At 47.0% G+C, this 20,910-nt stretch overlaps 2 protein-coding genes across 2 annotated transcripts; both read right to left on the bottom strand.

Annotated features, from left to right (window-relative positions):
- Positions 1 to 4,262: 4,262 nt before the first annotated feature.
- Positions 4,263 to 5,242, bottom strand: LOC127345821 (uncharacterized). Its single transcript, XM_051372357.2, has one exon. It carries the CDS (start codon positions 5,162 to 5,164, stop codon positions 4,457 to 4,459), a length of 708 nt encoding a protein of 235 aa, XP_051228317.1. The 5' UTR covers positions 5,165 to 5,242; the 3' UTR covers positions 4,263 to 4,456.
- Positions 5,243 to 7,620: 2,378 nt separating this feature from the next.
- LOC127345822 (uncharacterized) lies at positions 7,621 to 8,698 on the bottom strand. The gene has a single exon (XM_051372358.2). It carries the CDS (start codon positions 8,583 to 8,585, stop codon positions 7,869 to 7,871), a length of 717 nt encoding a protein of 238 aa, XP_051228318.1. The 5' UTR covers positions 8,586 to 8,698; the 3' UTR covers positions 7,621 to 7,868.
- Between the last annotated feature and the right edge of the window lie 12,212 nt (positions 8,699 to 20,910).

Here is a 20,910-nt window from a genome sequence, read left to right as displayed (position 1 = left end):
TTTGCAGGTCATCCATATGGTGTCACATTGGGTTCAGCTGTGGGCTCTACTGTCACCGGAGGAGCAGCGGGATGTTATGGCTTCTGGATGCACACGACTCCAGATGGTCGCTCAGGATATCTTGTGACAGGCTGGCTGGCGGCATAATAGGCGGCTACGTTGATGTGTAGTCATACTTTATTTTCTGTTTTTCGCTAGTTGATTCTTGTATCAATTCGGGGCGATGTGTGAGATGTTTTAAACTTTGTACTCTTAGCTTATTAATAAAAGGTCGTGTGCATCATCATGATGCAGAAGCCGGGGTATTAATCGCCATTTTAAAAAAAGTAAGTTAGCTGGTTTCAGATTTGGGTGAGTGGATCATCAGATCTGAGAGCGGATTTGCTAGTTTGGAACTCGGTAGTTTCCGCATGTTTTGGTAGGCGAATAGTTTTAACTAGCTAACAGTGTTCGGTTGAGGTGATTTTTTGTGAGTATGTTGAGAAGACATGTGTCATCTTTCTAAACAAGTTTTGTGTTGTTTGCATATGGTTTAAGAGCAGCCTGCTGATTATCGAAGGGGAAAGAAACTATGATATCTCGACTTTGTTTTAATCAAGCCTCTAGCTATTGGTTGTTGTTGTTTCTGCTGGAAAACAATCTCAAGTGTGTTATAATCTCTAGAGAAGACTTTGTACTGGTTGCACATAGTGGAAACTTGTGTTTACCAGTTGGTCTACACTCGAATTTTCCCTCCTCGCGTTGAGATGATTTTCCATGTGAATTCATGTGTCGCTTTGTATGTGCTTGTGTTTATATTTCTGGTGCATAGCTACCGGTAAGCTATTGTCGAATTTCATTGCAGGCTAGTGGTCATTATATCTCACCAACAAGAAGTCGTTGCTTCTAGGTTCTAGCTCTGGCATTGCATCAGCTCGACTATTTTCTGAGAATCCGGTGAAGAAACTACAATAGGGTCGAATTTGCAGAAATCGGATTGTAGTCATCAGTTGGAAAACCACATAGCTAGGTCATTCACCTCAACGGTTGAGAACCTAAGATCGTTGAAGCACTGCGACTTACAAGACCATCCTTCCTAGCCAGGCTGACAAACAGCTTCTTTGCCCTTCTATTGTTAGGAAGAGGATTGTTAGCAATAGAAAGAGAACAATTGAGCAAACATAAGTCAACATCACATATGACATCATCATCACCTTGAACGATGGTTCGCAAGAGAAATTATGTAAATTCTCCTGAAGTGTTCGAGGTCAGACACAATAGGACCATTACGAGGATAGAGTGTGACTTCTCTTCGCATGATATGTCGCATCCACCTTTGAGGCGCCGCTATCATGAACACATAAATTGAAGAAAATTCTTCACCCCGACGTTGATCTGTTGTTCCCTCACCTATTGGTCGTTGTGTGCCTATCCGAGATGAGGGTAACTAACAGAAAACACAGGTGAGAAAACGAAGCTCTAGTGGCTAGGGTGATCACATGGGCCCTTTGTTTTGTACCTGATTGTTTCCTTTGTCTATTTGCTGGCACTTCTATTGCATATATGGACTAACATAGTAACAATAGCTAGTTGATGAGAAATTGAAGGCCATATTTGATGGCCACTATATCTAAAGCTAACACGCAGTGGACATTTGAAGATCTCCCCTCATGTATGACTAACAAGGAGGCAAAATTCTACATCCCATGGATGCGCCTAGTTTAATTCAAGGGTACTCAGATAATACCCATAATTTTTTGGCATAAATATTTTTATATATTGTATATATTTGTAAGTTAGTTACTCGATAATTACTTTATTTTTATTTGCCAGCACGAGTGGCCTTCAATAGCGTGAGAGCCCATTTGGCCCATCACTTTGCCTTCCATACAACGACCCATAGTTCATTTGAACCGGACACGGCTACATCTAGCTCCACCTCTTCCAAGTGTCCAGCGAGCGACATAATAGGAATTCATGATTCTTTACAAAACGTGCACCTTGGCAACCTCATTGTTGGCCGCCTGCAACAGGACTGCACCCATGCAGGAATGCAAGATGCGAGCATGGACATCGATTTGTTCCCATCTCCAAGATGAACATCAGTATGTTTTACACCTTTGATAGTTATTGATTGATTGGTGAATAAATTGGTTTATTTGATTGATGATGCCATCTTATCAGGCTTATACATACGGTGAATCATAAAGTTAGGCTATAGTTATTTGTATATTATTTTGTAATATCTTTATAAATCAACATTCCGCCCTTATGATAAGAAATTTCTGAACATTTTGAGTTCCTTATGTAATAATTCTTCTGAAGCTTCATATGTCGAACTTTTTTCATTACGAATATTGGTCGTTAAAATCCTGCATCCATCCATGCTGCCGCCAGGTTGTAATCTCGAAATGCAGAGTTAAGGTTTCTCCTACGTACTCTCTTCCAGATACCTATCACCATGTTCGAGTGAGTAGAGAATATGATAAACTCGTCCACTTAGGGATGGAAATGGTTACCCATTACGCACGTCCTCGCCGCGAGAGCATCCATTAGGTGTACGGTTATGAAACTAAAAGAAAATACCCATGTATATGTAAATAGAAAAACATGATACCCATCGGGTAGAGCGGGTATGACTGGAATCGTAGAACCCATACCCGCATACATATTTACCTGTCTAAAATTTACCAAGTGGGAAGCCATAATATTTCTAACATACTTATTTTTTTCATTTAATCACGCATTTACGTTGCTAAGCTGAATCTCACGTTTCTCACCTTCCAGTCTTTAGTAGGTTACTTAGAATTAGATCCCTAGCTAAGACTGCTTCACATCATATCACGTGATTTTCGCGGTCTATATCATCTTTACATGATCACATCTTGACGTGTTATTGTTTACGGGCAAGTGTCGTTGTTTATGAGCATGTGTTATTGTTTATAACGTGCTCTTGTTTATAATTATGTGTTGATGTTTTTGTAATGTGTTGTTGTTTATAAATTATGGTTACATGTTCTTATTTACGACTATTTTTTGGCAATTTGATGTGTTGTAAATGCGGGTATTTTTACATGTGGATACCAATTTACCCTCACTTGGGACGCGTATAAAAAGCTAGGTGTAGGTACGAATGACATGTAAGATTGGAGATGGTACGGTCGATTTACCTCTGCCCATAACCTGCAGGTACGGATCTACTCCTATTTTTTAAAAAAAAAAACACATCATCCATTCCTAGGTCAATAGCAAGCCGTTGGGGCTAGCAAATCTTAATATGTCGGCAAGGTCGGTGGTTACCAACCACCGCTATACCTGGGCATCTGTCGGGCTAGGCCCGGACAAAAATAGGGAAAGCATGTCGGGTCGTTTCGTTAAATGGCATCTTCGAGCTACCCAGGCCTGGCCCTACCATCGGGCCAACAAATCTAGGCCCAGTTGCGGGATTTTCGGGCTGGGCTTCGAGCTGGGCTGCCCATGGCTAGGTATAACCACCGTACACCTCCCGAGCAGGTTTGAGCCGGGCCTAGGTAGTGTTCGGATTTTCGAAAAAAAATAGATTTATGAAATTTTCCAAATTTTAAAATTGTTTAGATGTAAAAAAAATTCAGATTTCGGAAAAATTATAATTCTCAAAATTGTTCAAAATTCAAATTATTTTGAAAATTTCTTAGATTTGAAAATATTCAAATTTTAAATTTTTTATGTATATTTTGAAAAAATTACAATTTTTTAACTTTTGAAAAATGCTCGGACAAAAAAAGTTTATCTTTCGGACAGAAAAACGGCTACGATAGTTTGGCCTGCCATAAATGGAAACAAGTGTGTGTCGGGCTGGATCGGCATCCCACCGGATGGTGTATAGGAGCCCACGGAGGGGCTGGACTTGGCGCCGTTTCAAATCCGCATTGACCAATTTGTGGCCGCCCAGTTTGTGGAGGACAGCCCAATGGATCCCGGGCCGAGTGACAATGAACCGTTGCTCTAGAGAAAATTTCTTCCTGGGGGGACAGTGCAGTTGGAGAGATCGGCAGACAGCAAGTTCAGAGATTAAAAAGGTCCAAAAAAACAAATAGTTGAGGAGAGATCAACAAACGGAGATACAGCTAGAAGGGGAAACAGACAGCGCAGAGAGCTGCAACATCCCTCAGAGAGAACGCGCCATGCATTTGTCATAGTAAGTACTACCGATGAACTGAGTTTGTTGATTCTGAACGGAAGAATCTCACAGCTGAATTTGTTCATCTAGACGAAAAGCGGACCAAAGTTGAGACGTTTCGTACTGACTGCCACATTAATTTCTGTATCATCATAATCTCAGTTTCAGAAATCTCTGTACATTTGTGCTTCGAATGCATCCCTGATCCTCGCTAACTATTTATTGACCTCTTAGCTCTCTACCTATACTAGTTAATCTGAATGAACATCTACGCACGTCATTGAATCAGTTGGTGGTCGAAGAAGCGCCGGCGGCCGGCTATTGCGAAGCCAGCAGCAGCAGTCTGGCCGGCGACGGGAACACCGGCCTCTTGCCGCGCTCCGATATGGTCTCCAGCCTGGGCGACCAGGACCGGGTCCTCGGCCCGACGAGCTGCGCGTAGTGGCTCTTGAGTTCGGGCGTGCTGCACAGCTCCGTCGCCGATGCCGTGGCAGCCGCGACGCCGCACTTGCCGCGCCGGACAGCGCCGTCACTGGCACCGTCGCAGGTGATCACCTTCTCGATGAACTCCGGGAGGACCCGGATGAGCGGGGCCGCGCCGCCCTTGACGTACTCGAAGGGGCAGTCGGCGGGGCCGGCGAGGGACAACCGCTTCTTGCCCCCCGACAACGCGGCGAGCGTGGCGGCGGTGAGCACCGGCGGCGCCTTGTCGGACGGGCAGCCGGGGGAGAGGCGCGCAGCGGGGAGCACGAAGTAGGTGCGCCCCGGCAGGAGCCGCTCGGCTGGCGGCGTGATCGGGATGGGCAGGCCGACGAAGAAGCTGTCGGACGGGCACACGACGTGGCCGCCGGGCGGGAGCAGCTCGGCCGCCACGTTCCCCGCCGTGGAGCACCCCTCGCCGTCGAGGCTGTCGTCCGCCTCCTCGTTGACGAGCAGCACCCGCGTCCGCCCGCCCCAGTACACCAGCCTCACCGCCGCGGGGGCCGTGGTCGGGATTCTCAAGCACGGGGAGAGGCCGTTGCCCATGGCGCGAGAAGAGAACTTGCCAACTGTCTTCCAGAAGCTTCTAGACTCGGATGGAGGAAGAGACGGAGGAGAGCTGGTCAGCACAAGATTGCGGCATGTGTGTTTGAGGAAGAGGAGTCTATATACGAGCAGAGTTGGAGGTGGGTGACCATGCATGGAAGATTCAGCGGGTGCACGTGCTTGTTTATCATTTTTACGGCGGGTCAGCGGTCAAAGGCGATGGCCTTGGCAAAGATGGAAGTGCTTACGTGGCGGGACGTTATTGGGCAGCGGCTGGCGGGAAGGTTTGAATTGTTCTAGAAGTTTCCTGTTTTAGGAACTTTTCTAGAAGTTTCCAGTTTGTTTGTGCGGTTTTTTCTGGTTCTTCGATTTTGGTTAGTTTTCTTACAGTTTTCTTCAGTTTTCAGTTTTTTTCCTTTTCTATTATTTCTTCTTTCTCTGGTTGATTTTTTAATTTTTTTCAAAATTTTGAATTTTTTAATATAAATATTTTATTTTTCTGAACAAAAAAATTGAACAAATTTCTTTTTTGAACTTTTTTGACAAAATAAATATTGAAAAAAAAAATTGAGCAAAACATTTGAGCAAATTTTTGAACAAAAAAATTTGACCAAATTTTCTAAAACATTTTCTAGTCTGAACATTTTTCTGGTAAAAACAAAATTTCAAAGTTTGAAATTTTTTCAACTAAAAAGAAACCGGGAGAAGAGGCTTACCTGGAACCTGTCTTTTCATGTCTAGAAGTTGTCGCATCAAAGAGAGAGGGCGTCTCCTTGATCTCATCGACAACCATATTGTATTCACCATTGTAGGTTCTTTTCAGGTTGTTGATCACATCTAGAGTTCCAGACAATCCGACGCAATGCAAAGGCGTTTGATGTCAAGATCATGTGCAAGCGCTAGAGTTTCGCGGTAGGCCAGGGCTTCAAGTGTTGTTGAGCTCAAACCACCTGTTAGCGTTAGAGCATCTCTAACAGAGTCTGTAAAAACTCGAACTGAAAATTCGGAGTTCAGTTCACCGAACTCGTGTTTACGGGTTGAAAAATCGCTAGCGTAGAACAGCTATTAAGGCCCACCCGTCAGCTATTTTTTTTCTTTTTTCCCTATTTTTCCTTCTTCTTCCCCAAGCTCCTCCCGAGCTGTCCTGGCCGGCCCCGTCGCCCTGCCCTGCGCTGCCCCTCGCCGCCGCTCGCCCGCCTGGCTCTGCGCTGCCCTGCGCCGCCGCTGCCCGCCTAGCTCCGCCCGTACCGCGCCCGCACGGCCCCGCCTCCGCGCCCGCTCGCCCGCGCCGCCACGTGCTCGCCTCGCACCCAGCTGCCGCGTGCCCTCCCGACCATGCGCCGCCGCGCGCCCACCCGCCCCGACCCGCACCGCCGTGCCCTTCCGACGCCACCCATGCCATGGCCGCTCGAGCCCCGCAGGCAGTCCGCCGTTGCGCGCCCGCCTGGCCCCGACCCGCACCGCCGTGCCCTTCCGACGCCACCCATGCCATGGCCGCTCGAGCCCCGCCAGGGCAGTCCGCCGTCGCGCGCGGCCACCGATTCCGGCGACCAGCAGCCAATTCCAGCGAGGATGTGCTTCTCTCCAGCGCCTATAGTTCATCTCCGGCGGAAACTAGTCGAAATTTGGAAGAATTTTGTGAATTTGATAGTGGCCTGGCGGGCGGAAGGACGACAATGAAGAGCAACTGCCATGAACTTTCAGCGTGTGTAAACGTTCGGTTTCGCTTCGGTTCAGCATTTCGCCCCCTACAAATAGGGGCCGAGTTTGGTTTTTCAGTTCGGACTGAACTTTATTTTTCGGTTTTGCCTCGTTTTCAGGCTCTGATCTGCGTCATTTTTCGCACCGAACCCGTAAACTGGCGGTTATTTTTCGGTTTTGGCCTGTTTTCACTCTGTTAGAGATGCTCTTAGTATAGAGCTAGCTAGGAAGGCGCCCGAATCACTTTGGCAGACCACTGCTATTGCCCCTTCTGCGCCCGTCATCGACGTTGCAGCATCGACATTGATCTTGGCAAGACCCACGGGAGGGACATGCCCCGTTGGGAGCGATTGATGGGCCAATCTCCACAAGAACACCCGTGGCCAATCTCAGCCACAGTATTTGAACAAGTTGGCCGCTTCTCCAGACAGTCCTCTCTCCTCTGCCTAGTTGTAATCAGCATGCGATACACTGAGCTCTCTACGATATATAGGTGCACCCTATGGCGTATAGGAGCCCCCGAGCGGCTTGACAATGAGGTGTTGCTCTGAAGAAAATTTCCTCCTGCGGGACAGTGCAGTTGGAGAGATCAGCATATACATCAAGTTCAGAGATTAACAAACGGAGATACAGCTAGAAGGGGAAACAAACAGCGCGCGCAGAGAGCTGCAACATCACTCAGAGAGAAAGCACCATGCATTTGTTATATTACTATTGATGAACTGAGTTTGTTGATTTTGAGTGGAAGAATTTCACAGCTGAATTTGTTCATCTACACGAAAAGCAGACCAAAGTTCAGACGTTTCGTACTGAAGAATATACTGCCACATTACTATATGTAGTTACCTCAGTTTCAGAAAATCTCTGTACATTTGTGTTTGGAATGTATCCCTGATCCTTTCTAACTATTTATTGACCTCTTCTTAGCTCTCTACCTAGCGTTAATCTGAATGGACATCTATGCACGTCAATTAATTAGTGGTGGCTCTCGAAGAATCGCCGGCTAGTGCGAAGCCAACAGCAGCAGTCTGGCCGGCGACGGGAACACCCGCCTCTTGCTGCGCTCCGATATGGTCTCCAGCCTGGGCGACCACGGCCGGCCCCTCGGCCCCACGAGCTGCGCGTAGTGCCTCTTGAGCTCCGGCGTGCTGCACAGCTCCGTGGCCGACGCTACACCCGCGACGCCGCACTTGCCGCGCCGGACAGCGCCGCCGTCAGCGGCACCGTCGCAGGCGATCACCTTCTCGATGAACTCGGGGAGGACCCTGATGAGCGGCGCGGTGCCGTCCTCGCCGCCTTTGACGTACTCGAACGGGCACTCGCCGGGGCCGGCGAGCGACACCCGCTTCTTGCTCCCCGGCGTGGCCGACAGCGAGGCGAGCGTGGCGGCGGTGAGCACCGGCGCCTTGCCGTCGGAGGAGGGAAAGCGCGCGGAGGGGAGCACGAAGTAGGTGCGCCCCGGCAGGAGCCGCTCGCCAGGCGGCGTGATCGGGATAGGGAGGCCGACGAAGAAGCTGTCGGACGGGCACACGACGTGGCCGCCGGGCGGGAGCAGCTCGGCCGCCACGTCCCCCGCCGTGGAGCACCCCGCGCCATCGAGGCAGTCGTCCTCCTCGTCGTTGACGAGCAGCACCCGCGTCCGCCCGCCCCAGTACACCAGCCTCGCCGCCGCGGGGGGCGTGGCCGGGATGGTCAAGCACGGGGAGAGGCCGTTGCCCATGGCGCGAGAAGAGAACTTGGGAACTGTCTTCCAGAAGCTTCTAGACTCGGATGGAGGAGGAGACGGAGGAGCTAGTAGTCAGCACAAGAATTGCGGCATGTGTATTGGAGGAAGAGGAGTATATGTACGAGCAGAGTTGGAGCGGGTTGACCATGGAAGATTCAACGGAGCTGAACTGGCGTTCCATGTGCACGTGCTTGTTTATCATTTTTACGGCGGGCGGGTCCCGTCTGGGTCAGCGGTCAAAGGCGATGGAGATGGAAGTGTCGACGTGGCGGGACGTGATTGGGCAGCGGATGGCGGGAAGGTTGGAATTGTTCTCGGGTCAGAGGGGCGGTGGTGCGCGTGTATGGCGTTTGGCGTTGTTGTTGGGCTGGATCCACCCAGATCTGCTACTAGTAATTTTAAATTCTCTTCTTCCAGATACTAATTCAGTCGGCTACTGCTCCGGCGCCGACGTGCCATCCAGCGCCGACGTGCGCCATCACATGGTCATCCAAGGATAGAACTATGACATGTGGGCCAGAGAGAACTAGAAAGCCACGCTGGCTCCAAAAGTCTCGAGTTCCTGAATATGGCAAATTATTACGCACTCCAAGTCAAAAATAAATGTCTTAGTAGTGTCTTAATTATTTTATGACGACAAGAGTTGGCCAGTCAGTCAGAAAAAAAGTAAAATCAAATAAACCTTTCTGCTGCAAGTCTTAGAGATGAAAAGTCTCCGAATCTATTTGGAATGACTAGGTTACGAAAATTGTCGTGGTCAGTAGAACGGTGGGTGGGGTTTGATCACCGGTACAGCTCCTCGCCTGGTATGAGCATCTATCTTGCAGTATCAGAGCATCTCCAGCAGGCGCGCTATATCGCGGCGCGCTAAACCTCCGATTATGCGCGCTGTAAACCGATGCCGCACGCCGGAGCGATTTCTCCCCCGCCGGGTGCGCCATTTTGCAGCGCGCGTTGGCGCGGTAAAATGTCACCTCCGCCGGACGCGCCATTTTGCAGCGCGCGGGCGCGGCGCAAACAACAAACACCCACAAGTATGCATCCAACAAGATCAAACAATATATAAAAATTCACAAATAAATTGTACCATCCAAATACAATACATTGTTGACAACAATACTTCACACCAAATACAACACTACAACATGGTTTTTAGACAATACAACACGTAGTTTACAAACAAATACAACAAATATGCAACTATTGTTGTCCATTCCAATTCCACCATTCTTCCATGAGATCTTTTTGAAGCTCATCATGTGTGTCGTTGCACCGAATGGCATGGTATGAGGCAATGAATCGGGCAATCCTATGTGCGGATCTCCTCACTTGCACGGGAACCCCCATCAAGTCGTAGTGGGTATGATCCACATCTTTTCCGCGATCATCCTCTATAATCATGTTGTGCATGATTACACACGCGGTCATGATATACCAAAGGCATTCTTGATCCCAAAATCTAGCCGGTCCTCTAACAATGGCAAATTGGGCTTGCAAAATCCCAAATGCTCTCTCTACATCTTTCCTAGCCGCCGCTTGTGCATTGTGAAATTGGGTTTGCTTCTTACCTCTTGGTTGAATAATTGGCTTCACAAATGTTTGCCACCTTGGATATATGCCGTCGGCGAGTAAGTAGCCATAGTTGTACTTGTGGCCATTTGCTTCAAACTCCACCAACGGACCTTCCCGCATTGCAAGTCTTGTCATTAGTGGTGACCGTTGAAGAACATTGAGGTCATTGCAAGATCCGGGCATTCCAAAGAAAGCATGCCATATCCAAGTCTCTTGGTCGGCCACCGCTTCAAGTAATATAGTGGCATCCTTCTTGTAGCCTTTGAATTGTCCATGCCATGCCGCTGGACAATTCTTCCAACTCCAATGCATGCAATCAATAGAACCAAGCATACCGGGAAACCCCCTGTTGGCGTTGATCTCCAAAAGTCTTGCCGTGTCTTGAGCATTGGGGGTTCTCAAGTATATGGAGCCAAAGACATTGACAATTGCAACGACAAAGCGCTTCACACACAAGATAGAAGTGCTCTCTCCCATGGCCAAATGATCATCAATAAGATCCGCCGGTATACCATATGCCAACATACGCAAGGCGGCGGTCACCTTTTGATATGTGCTATGACCAAGTTCTCTGGCGGCATTCCTCCTTTGCTCAAAGAAGCGATCATATTTGGTGACCTCCGTTGCAATGTGCTTGAACAAGTTGAGACTCATCCGGAAACTCCGCCGAAAATAGCTTTCGGGGAAAATCGGATTCTCATTGAAATACGACCGCATCAACTTCTCATGCCCTTCAATCCTTTCTCTCCACAACTTCTGTCTACCGAACACCGATCCACCAAATTTTGGCCTCTTAACGGCGCGGTATGCTAATAGTATAGATATGTTCTCCTCTTCTTCTTGGTCGAACTCGTCATCCGATGAATCATATGACGAACTCTACAAACATATGTATAAAATTACTTCACTATGAACTATTGTGAGCAAATGGAGGCCGGCCGGCCGGCGGAGGTTCATACCTTGCGAGCAATTGGACGAGCACCATGGGCGCGCCATGTTGCTAGCAAGCTCGAGGACGACGAGGACGACATGGCGACGCCTGCGCGGAGGAGAACGCGACGGCGGCGCGCCGCGGAGAAGGAGCACCGAGCACAACTTGTCGCTGGCGGCGGCGCGAGCGGCACAGGGCGGCGGAGCGCCCGCTGCTGGCAGGAGGAGGTGCGGGCGACGCGGATCTACGGCGTGGCGGCCGCGGAATCGACCGGCGGCGGCTGGATTTCGCGCCGGCGGTAGGTGGGGAAATGAGGGCGCGGGCGCGGGGAGGAGGAATTTTCCAGCCGTTGGCTTTTCGCGCTTGGACGAGCGTTGCCGCGCGCTGTAGCCGACGCGCCAGATATGCCGCTCCCTTTTGTGCAAAACGCCGCGCGCCCTAAATTTTTTACAGCGCCGCGCCGTTTACCGCGCCTGCTGGAGCGCCGCGTTCCCTCCCGCGCGCGCTATATCGGACGTGTTTATACCGCGCGGCCTATATAGCGCATTTGTTGGAGATGCTCTCAGGATGGCACTGTCTTCCTTCTGCGGAATAATGTAGAGCGAGCTATAAATTTATATATTTTATAATTTGTCTATTTAAATATATGTCCCACGTTGAGATTTAACTTTCACAAAAGTGAAATCTACTGCTTAGGGCAGGCCAAGGAAAGATCTATTCGGTTTAAACAGATTTTTTACTTCAGGAAAAGGGGCTTTACCTATGAAATATCTTGAAAATCCAGTACATGAGAAAAGGATAAAAATAGTTACCAGATAGCACTGGGCAATAAATCTAGAAAGAGGCTGACCACTTGCAAAGTAGAACTTTATATGTTCCTACAAGGATCATTGTCATTAATAGTTTACTCGCTAGAACTTTCTACTCCCTCTGATCCATATTATTTGCCACTAGCTAGTATGGATGTAGCTAGAACTAAAACATATCTAGATACCTCTATATTAGTGGCAACTAATATGAATCGAAGGTAGTACCAAAAATATTTATATATACTAACATAGACACACATGGCTAATTAGTATACACTATAGTGTATCGATTGGTAAATATTAATCTAGCAAGAAATGCAATCTTATCTTTACATTTTATCTTATATCTATGGATATTTAGTTCAACAAAAGGTTTGCTTAGCGTGCGCACTCTCTCTCTCTCTCTCTCTCTCTCTCTCTCTCTCTCTCTCTCTCTCTCTCTCTCTCTCTCTCTCTCTCTCTCTCTCTCTCTCTCAATATATATATATAATGGATAGCATGGACATAATATTTTTGTAAATTATAATTTTAGTTTAGTACAATATTTTCAACATTACGCAATGATTTGTAAAAAACATAAATTTAGCAACACCATTGTATGTCAAAAAATTGAAACGGGAAAAATAACATAGATATGTGCTATTAAAGATCATAGTAAAAGAGTTTGATATAAATGAGTGAGAACTATTATATTAGCCTCAAATGCGGGCCACAAATTACTTTTACCCGGCTGGGTGCCAAATCTTTGTGAAAAAACTTCTAGCTCGTCGTTATTTGGTAAGTAAACAGTTTTCACATAAGGACTCTATTTTTATGACAATTTATTTGGACTCATAAAAATTGCTAAATTTGAAAATGGATAAACTAACCCAAAAATATTTAGAACTTTGAATGATTTCTACCATAATTATTGAAGGCAGTGCACAAGCCAACCAATTTTCAAAATAACAATTTCTCTAGCAGGATAATATGTCTCAATAATAAAAGAAAATCTGCCCAATTTTAAACAAAAAACGTCTGAATGGGGATCTAGGAACAAGTTCATTTGCCAAAAGGTCACAAGGGCTTGTGGATTCTGTATGTAGAAATCGTGAATATTACTTTACCTGCAAAAGTAGTTATAGAATCATTTGTATTAGAAGGATACCATTGAATCCAAGGTTGGTGGAGTGACCTGTGGCTGGCCGTGTAATAATTTGTCTCCTCGAATGGATAAAGACTCTAATTCTTTTGTGTTTCATCTACTCAAACTAGCTCAACACTTATGTAGCTTGTTCTTAGTAGCTTTTGCTTTTCGATGTGCTTTCATTCGCTAATTGTAAAACTTACAGTGGTTTTGATCTTCTTGAAGATGCCACCTTGAAGTTACCACGCCGTGCACCTACCCGTTCTTCAGGTGGCGGAGGTCCCCCTTGTGCCCCCCCTCCCCACCCCCCCCCCCCCCACCCCTCCTCGGCAAAGCTTGCTTCGTGTGCTGCACCCGCGGTGTTTCTTGTTGGGCTTGTCCTCGGTGACACTCGTCGATTTGTGAGCTGTGCCAGTTGATTCCTAGTGGTGGTCGGCCTCTGGTGGCGTCTGCGTTGGTGGTGTTGTCTCGTCGGTTGCAGTGGTTGTCGTTTGCCTGTGCAGGGTGAGCACCGGCTCGACAACGTATCCTGCCCTTCGTCTACTCTTTCTCTCCGTAGGCTGTAATAGTTGTGCCAGTTGTTCATGTTTCCGGTGGTTGTTACCCTGTGTGGCCCTAGTTGTGTGTGTGTTTGAAGTTCTGCCTTGTAAGCTAGGTTAGGCATATTGTATCTGTTTCACCGTTAAGGAAGTTATTAGTTTAACGTTGGGCCTTTGGCCTTTTATCTGAAAAAACTTACAGTGGTGGTGCGTTTGGCGGAACCAATCTTGGTTTCTCTAATCGAAATCATGTACTACTAATTCCCTTTCATACTTAAAATAAGAAAGAAAAGTGGATTAAAAAATACTAACTTTTTCATACATGGATGTTTAAAATTTATTAAAATTTAGATGTATCTAAATTTAAATAAATATAAACCATCTATTTATGGACAGAGAGAGCAGTTCGAGTGAACAAAGTCTCCACATGTCAGCAGGGTGTGCATAAAACGAACACCACTACATCACCTCAACTGATAGAACCCGCCCAAAATTGGCATAGAAGGAATCCCAATCCGTTGAGAGCAAGCCATAATACAAAGGTAACTGGAAGACTCTTCACCGGATCGGACCATAGATTGCGCACTATAGAACCGCATAGAAAACTTTGGTGACGTGGAGGAAAGAAAAATGAGATGGAGTAAGAGTCTTTCTAGAATAAAAATAGTACAGTAGGTGGGATTTACAAACCTGTTACATGTTGTGATTTTACGATTGTACACGTGATGTCATTAATCTATATACATACTCACATGTGGTAGTAGCTAAAAATAAACAGCTTAGAGACGAATTAAACATTTTATTCATTGTTCGTAATGATATGCGTAATATGCGTGCCGCACACTGTTTCACATAGCCGACATGGTTAACCACCACCATAGACTGCCACGGGACTGGTATGACCAACTACTATGACCAATGTCCGTTTTCTCGTCGATCAAATCCTGCAACCGACTTGCCGCTCAGAAGACAAATCTTGCTGCTGACTGTTCTCTTTGAACATATCCATTTACTCGACAGTCGGCACCTATTGTCAGCAGAGGTAAACCTATGGGCGTGCAGCCTTGTTCACTGATTTGAGCGCCGGTGCTCGTCCGTGTGCCGGCGTGGAGCTGCTCGGCCTCCAACGCCTCGGTCTACTCCTTTCGCCTTTGTGCTCTGCTTCTGTGCAGCGCCGGCCTCCTCCCCGCGGCGGCTGCTCGCGCCGGCGCTGGTCTGTGCGACGCCCCGCGCCCCTGGCCGTGTGGATGACGGCTGCTCCCCTTCCCTGCTGGTGTTGCTCCACGCTGGGCCAGATCTCGCCCGGAAGATCTGGCCCTGGAGCGTACCGCGGGGGCTGGACCAGCCTGCTGCCCGCACAGGTTGGACCACTCAGCTCTTCGGCGGCTCCCTACCCCGGTGGCCCGTGTCCACCCTCCGGCCGTGGTTTCCGCTGAGTGGAAGAGGTTAGCCTGTCTCAACACTCCGTGTCAAGCTCCGAGAGAAATCTCCGATCCTGGCCTGGCCGGATCCGGCGGTGGCGGCGCTCTCTCCGTCGTTCTTCCTCCTTGGAGGCACCGCCCTGGAGCTTTGCACGTGTCGGATAGCTATGCCTCTCGTCTTCTCGCCGACCCTTGGCTCGTATCCTTCTAGGGCTAGGTTGTTGTCATGGTGGCCCAGACTTTGCTGCCTGGACGTCCTGGGGTGGCCTTGGCTTGCGTTGCTCTTCGACCACGGGGGTGGCACACAGGTGACATCGCCCCACACTCGGCTATCCGACGCCTTTCGTCTGTGCTTGGTCTCAGCGGCACAATGCCCTTCGGGTTCGCCGACGGCACACCGGTGTCGTCGCACGGTCTCGGCTATCCGACGCCCTTCGATCGTGCCAGTGACGCTTCTCGATGTGCTCATGTCTGGTCTCCACGTATTCAGCTACATGTTTCGTTGGGCTGCTTGCCTCTGGCGTTGAGGTTCTCACCGGAGATCCTCCTGGCGGCCGGCTTGAGGTCCTCGAGTTGGCTTGCTGGTTATGACTCTGCTCCGGTTCGTGCTTGTGGCGTGACTCGACTCTGCATCGCCCTTCGGCCAATGGGTCGGCACACCGGTGTCGTCGCCCCAGTCTCGGCTATCCGACGCCCTTCGACTGTGTTTGGTCTCGGTTCTGCAGGTCCTTCGTCGCCGCCCGTCGCTCACCCTTCCAGGTTGTGCTGGTTGTCACTTGAGGTGCTAGCCTCCCGGGGGGTTTGGTTGGCTTGTGATGCTAACATCCCTCTGCCTTTTTGTGTTCCCTTGCTTCTAGTTTGCCTTTGTTGTTCTTATTTGTCTTCTACTCCCTTGTAACCCCTTGTATATTCTCTAATCTGGTTGTAAGAACTTGGGTCTACCAGGTTACTTTCGTGGAATGCAACAAGCGGTGGGTTTCCCCCCCCCCCCCCCCCCCCCCGGTCAACCTCGAAAAAAAAAGAATCTAGTACATGAGAAAACGATAAAGACCGCTGGCAAAGTAGGACTTTATATGTTGCTAGGCGGATCATTGTAACTAATAGTTTACTCGCTAGAACTTTCTACCAAAAATATTTATATATACTAACATAGACACATATGGCTAACTAGTGTACACTATAGTGTATCAATCAATTGGTAAATAGTAATCCAGTAAGAAATGTGATCTTGTCTTTACATTTTATCTTACATCTAGGGATTTTTAGTTCAACAAAAAAATTGCTTAGCGCGCTCTCTCTATAAGTATATATATATGATTTGTGGTGCCCAGACACTACGGTGCACCAGTTAGTTTACCTATATATTTAATGGATAACACGAACTTAATTTTCTTGTCTGTTACAATTATAATTTAGTACAATATTTTTAACATTAGGCAATAATTTGTAAAAGAACATAAATTTAGCAACACCATTGTATGTCAACTTTTTTTGAAACAAAAAATATCAAAAAGATGTACTAATTAAAGATCATAGTAAAATAGTTTGATATAAATGAGTGAGAACTATTATATTAGCCTCAAATGCGGGACACAAATTGCTTGTGCCGACTCTATGCAAAATAACTTCTAGCTCATCGTTATTTAGTAAGTAAACATGTTTGAAGAAGGACTGAGTTTTTAAAACAATTTATTTAGACTCATAAAAATGACTAAATTTAAAAAAATAAAAAATCACCCAAAAAAATATTTCTATCTTTAAATGGTTTCTACTGTAATTTTTGTAACAGTGGAAAAGGCAACAAATTTTCAAAATAATAATTTCTCTAGAAGGATAAAACAAAATCTGCCCGATTTTAAGGAAATACGCAAAAACGAGGGATGGTCTTATTCATAGGGTAGGGAAATGTGGAAAATATTCTTTTCTGTAAGGGGGATTTAGTTAACTGAAGGAAATAATTTATCCTGTAACTTTATTCAAATTTCTTGATATTATTATTATTATTCGGTATTGTGACATGTGTTGATACATGGAATTTCTATGGTTAATTAGCACAGAATTTGTGCTTGCTAGAACACGTACTTAACTATGTTCATAAGGAAGCTGGTTGACTAATGTTGGAGTACAACACACACATATTGGTATGCTACGAATATTGACGTGGCACACTATTAATTGGAAAAGACTAGGTTATTGAACAGATTACAGCCCCGATGATTAAATTTGAAGAGCTGAGTAGGACTATTTTTTATGAAAATTTATTTGGACCCATAAAAATGCTTAAATTTGGAAGAAAAATGGATAACTTAACCAAACAAATAGAGCTCAGAAAGGTTTCTAACTGAATTTCTAAGGCAAAGCAAAAGGCAACAAATTTCAAAATGACAATTTTAAACAATAAAACATAGTGCAATCATATGCAAAATAATTATCTAACATAAGTGCAAAACAAACATAATTACAACATACAATATGTTATAAGTCATCCATCTACTTCAGCTCGTTGATCTAGGCTAAGTCATCCATCCTGTTTTATCGCATAATATATAATTCCAATTACAACCTGCACAAGTTTAGTTGTGACGCTAAAAAAAATCTCCACTTTCAACCCCTCATAAATAAGAAGTGCGCCTTACTTGTTTGGTTAGAGAAGTGGATGTACAATGTAGCCACCCAGGTTCAAATCCACGATGACGTAGATTTGGGTTCTTCTTATCTTAAAAAGAAAATCATTTTTTTTTCGAAATGGGGGCTGACCCCGGCCTCTGCATCAATTGATGCACGCAGCCCTCTTTTATTACCCAGATAACATAATTTTTAGTTTTACAAATCACGAATCACAAAGCGTGTACACAAAAACTAGCCAAAGAAAAATAAGAGAGACTCGCTTATACATCCGAAAGTCGTTTAAAAGGACGCCAGCCATCCTGGTTGTATATAGCCCGTGCCACCGCATCCAGTCGGCGGCATCCAGCATGCATAGGCTCGCGTTGCGTCTCCGGCAATAAAAGAGACCATATTTGTTTCAAAAAAAAAAACCTTACAGAAAAGAATTTCCTATCTCAAAAGGAACCATGTATAATTTACATTTCTATGGATTCATGTGGAAATTAGAAAAAAAAAAAGGATGTATCAGGTCAAAGTTCCTTTGGAGTGAAGATAAACGTTAACATAAACACCACTTAGTAAACTAGGAACAAGTTCATTTGCTAAAAGATCACGAGGGCTTGTGGATTCTATATGTAGAAATCGTGAATATTACTTTACCTTGCAAAAGTAGTTACAGAATGTTTTCAATTAGGTGTGTGTTCGGTTTGTGAATGGGGTGGAATGGAATGGTCCATTCCACTAGCACGGAACCGTTTCATCCCTGTGTTCGGTTTGGACAATTTTTTTTGTCACGGAACGGTTCCATCCTTGTGTTCGGTTTTGGAATGTGATGAGAATAGAATGGAATGGGTGAGATAATCACCCGATTAATTATTCTAAACTCGATTAATTATTTGCTAAACTTGATTAATTATTGCTAAACTTGGTTAATTATTGCTAAACTTAATTAATCAGCGTGTGACAGTCACCTGTTCCACCTCGTCCGACCGAATCGGAGGAACCACTTCATTCCGGATCTAGAGAGAATATTCTATTTGGAGGAACCACTTCATTCTATTCCAGTTTGCAACCGAACGCAGGAACGGACTCTGGATACGGAACGGTTCCATTCCGTTCCACCCATCCCCAAACCGAACACATCCTAGATGGATACCATGGAATCCAAGGCTGGTGGAGTGACCTGTGGCTGACCGTTTAATATTTTCTCTCCTCGAATGGATAAAGACTGCTTCTTTTGTGTTTCATCTACTCAAACTAGCTCAAAGCTTATGTAGATTGTTCCTTAGTAGCTTTTGCGGCGACACAAATTGTAAAACTTACGGTGGCGTGGTGCGTTTGGCAGAACCAAGTTTTGGTTTCTCTAATCGAAATCATGAACTAGTAATTCCCTTTCATACTTAAAATCAGAAGAAAAAATGGACTAAAAAATACTTTGAATGAACAAAGTCGCCACACGTCGACAGAGTGTACAAAAAACGAACTCCACTGCATCACCTCAACTGATAGAACCCACCCAAAATTGGCAAAGAAGGAATCCCAATCGGTTGAGAGCAAGCCAGAAGGGCATATCCAATGGGACGAGGCAAATGGACGCTGAGCGACCGTTTATGTCTGCAGGGTTGAAAAATGCGTCGGGGTCCTGCTCCAACGGAGCGACGCAAAGTGACCGCGCCGTCCGCGGCGACGCAAATCTGGCCCAAATATGCACCTCGGATGCATCTCTGTGGACGCGCAAAGTGTCTGCTCGCGTCTGGCGGACGTTTCGTCGGGCCCGACTGGCAGCGACCCTGGCTCGACGCGTCTTCTCAGGCGCGCCAGCGCCTGGCTCCGCTGCATCGCTTCGGCTGTATGCGCCACGTTAATGGAGATGCCTCGCCTGCCGAGCGGCCGCCGCCCACCTTCGCCAACGCAGTAACGGTGATGCCACCCGTCCCGCGCCCGTTGCCTGCCTCCGGCCTATATAAAGAGGGTGCGCTCTTCTTCCTCATCCACTCGTCCACACAAATCCTAGCCGCCACAAGCTCCACCGTAGCGCCGCCTAGCTCTTCCTGCGACACAGCCAGCCCCGCGAGGAAGTCCATGGCGGGTCCAGGTGACCGGCGAGGCGGTCAAGGCCGCGGGCCTAGGCGCCCCCGGGGACGGGGCCGCCGAGGTGGAGCAGCTACGGGCCCACGGTCGCCATCGCCTGAGCCGTCGTCGTCTTCACAGGAGGAGCGCTGCTTCGAGTTCCTCCTCCGCATCGACGACGACCCCCTCGGCATCAAGCTGCTCCCGGACAAGTTCACCGAGTTCGTCAATGTCATCGAGCCGGCCCAGTTGTAGCTACGGGACGCTAGCTGTAACTTCTGCCGGTGGCCTATCGACGTCTTGTTCGACGGGCAGGGCAAGATGTACTTGCACACGAGGTGGGACAAGTTCGCCCGCGACCTCGCACTCGAGCCCGGCTGCCAGCTCACATTCCTCTACGAGGGGGACGGCGAGATGATCGTCAAGGTGTTCGACGACACATCCTGCCGCGGGCACTACTACACCGGCGAGTCCAGGTCGGACACCGACATGTTAAACTGTTAGAGTGTTCTTTCTTTGCAGCGAATATGGCCACGAGCCAATTGAAGCCAGTAGTGGCGGTTTTTGTATGTCCTTCCTTGGTGGGAACAACAGGGTTATCATTGTCAGCTGGATTTTCCAGTTTGGGTGATTGAGTGTGCCCGAGAGTGTTCTTTCTTGGCGGCGAACATACGAAACCAACACTATTTAGGTTCCTCATTTTCCAACTTCTAGTTTGTGTAAACGGATATTTTCGCATCCACGAGCAGATGCAAACGGACGCGTGCGGATAATTTAGACGTTGGAGATGCCCTAATACAAAGGTAGCTGGAAGACTTGCACACTACAGAACCGCATGTGCCCCCAGTGTGCCGTCAGCTTTATGTAAGAATATCGCATAGAAACTTTGGCGATGTGGAGCAAAGAAAAAATGAGATGGAGTAAGAGTCTTTCTAGAATAAAAATAGTACAATAGATGGGATTTACAAACAGATTACATGTTGTGATTTTACTGTTGTCCACATGGTGTCATTAGTGTATATACTCACATGTGGTAGTAGCTAAAAATAAACAACTTAGAGACTAATTAAACATTCCATGCGTTGTCCGTAATTATATGCGTAATATGCGTGCCGCACACTGTTTCACATAGCCGGCATGGTTAACCACCACCATAGACTGCCACGGGACTGGTATGACCAACTACTCTGACCAATGTCCGTTTTCTCGTCAGTCAAAGCTTGCTACCGACTTGCCGCTCAGAA

The sequence above is a fragment of the Lolium perenne genome, chromosome 3 (assembly GCF_019359855.2).
Source record: "Lolium perenne isolate Kyuss_39 chromosome 3, Kyuss_2.0, whole genome shotgun sequence".
Lineage (NCBI taxonomy): Eukaryota > Viridiplantae > Streptophyta > Magnoliopsida > Poales > Poaceae > Lolium > Lolium perenne.
This window is presented reverse-complemented; position numbering and strand designations above follow the sequence as displayed.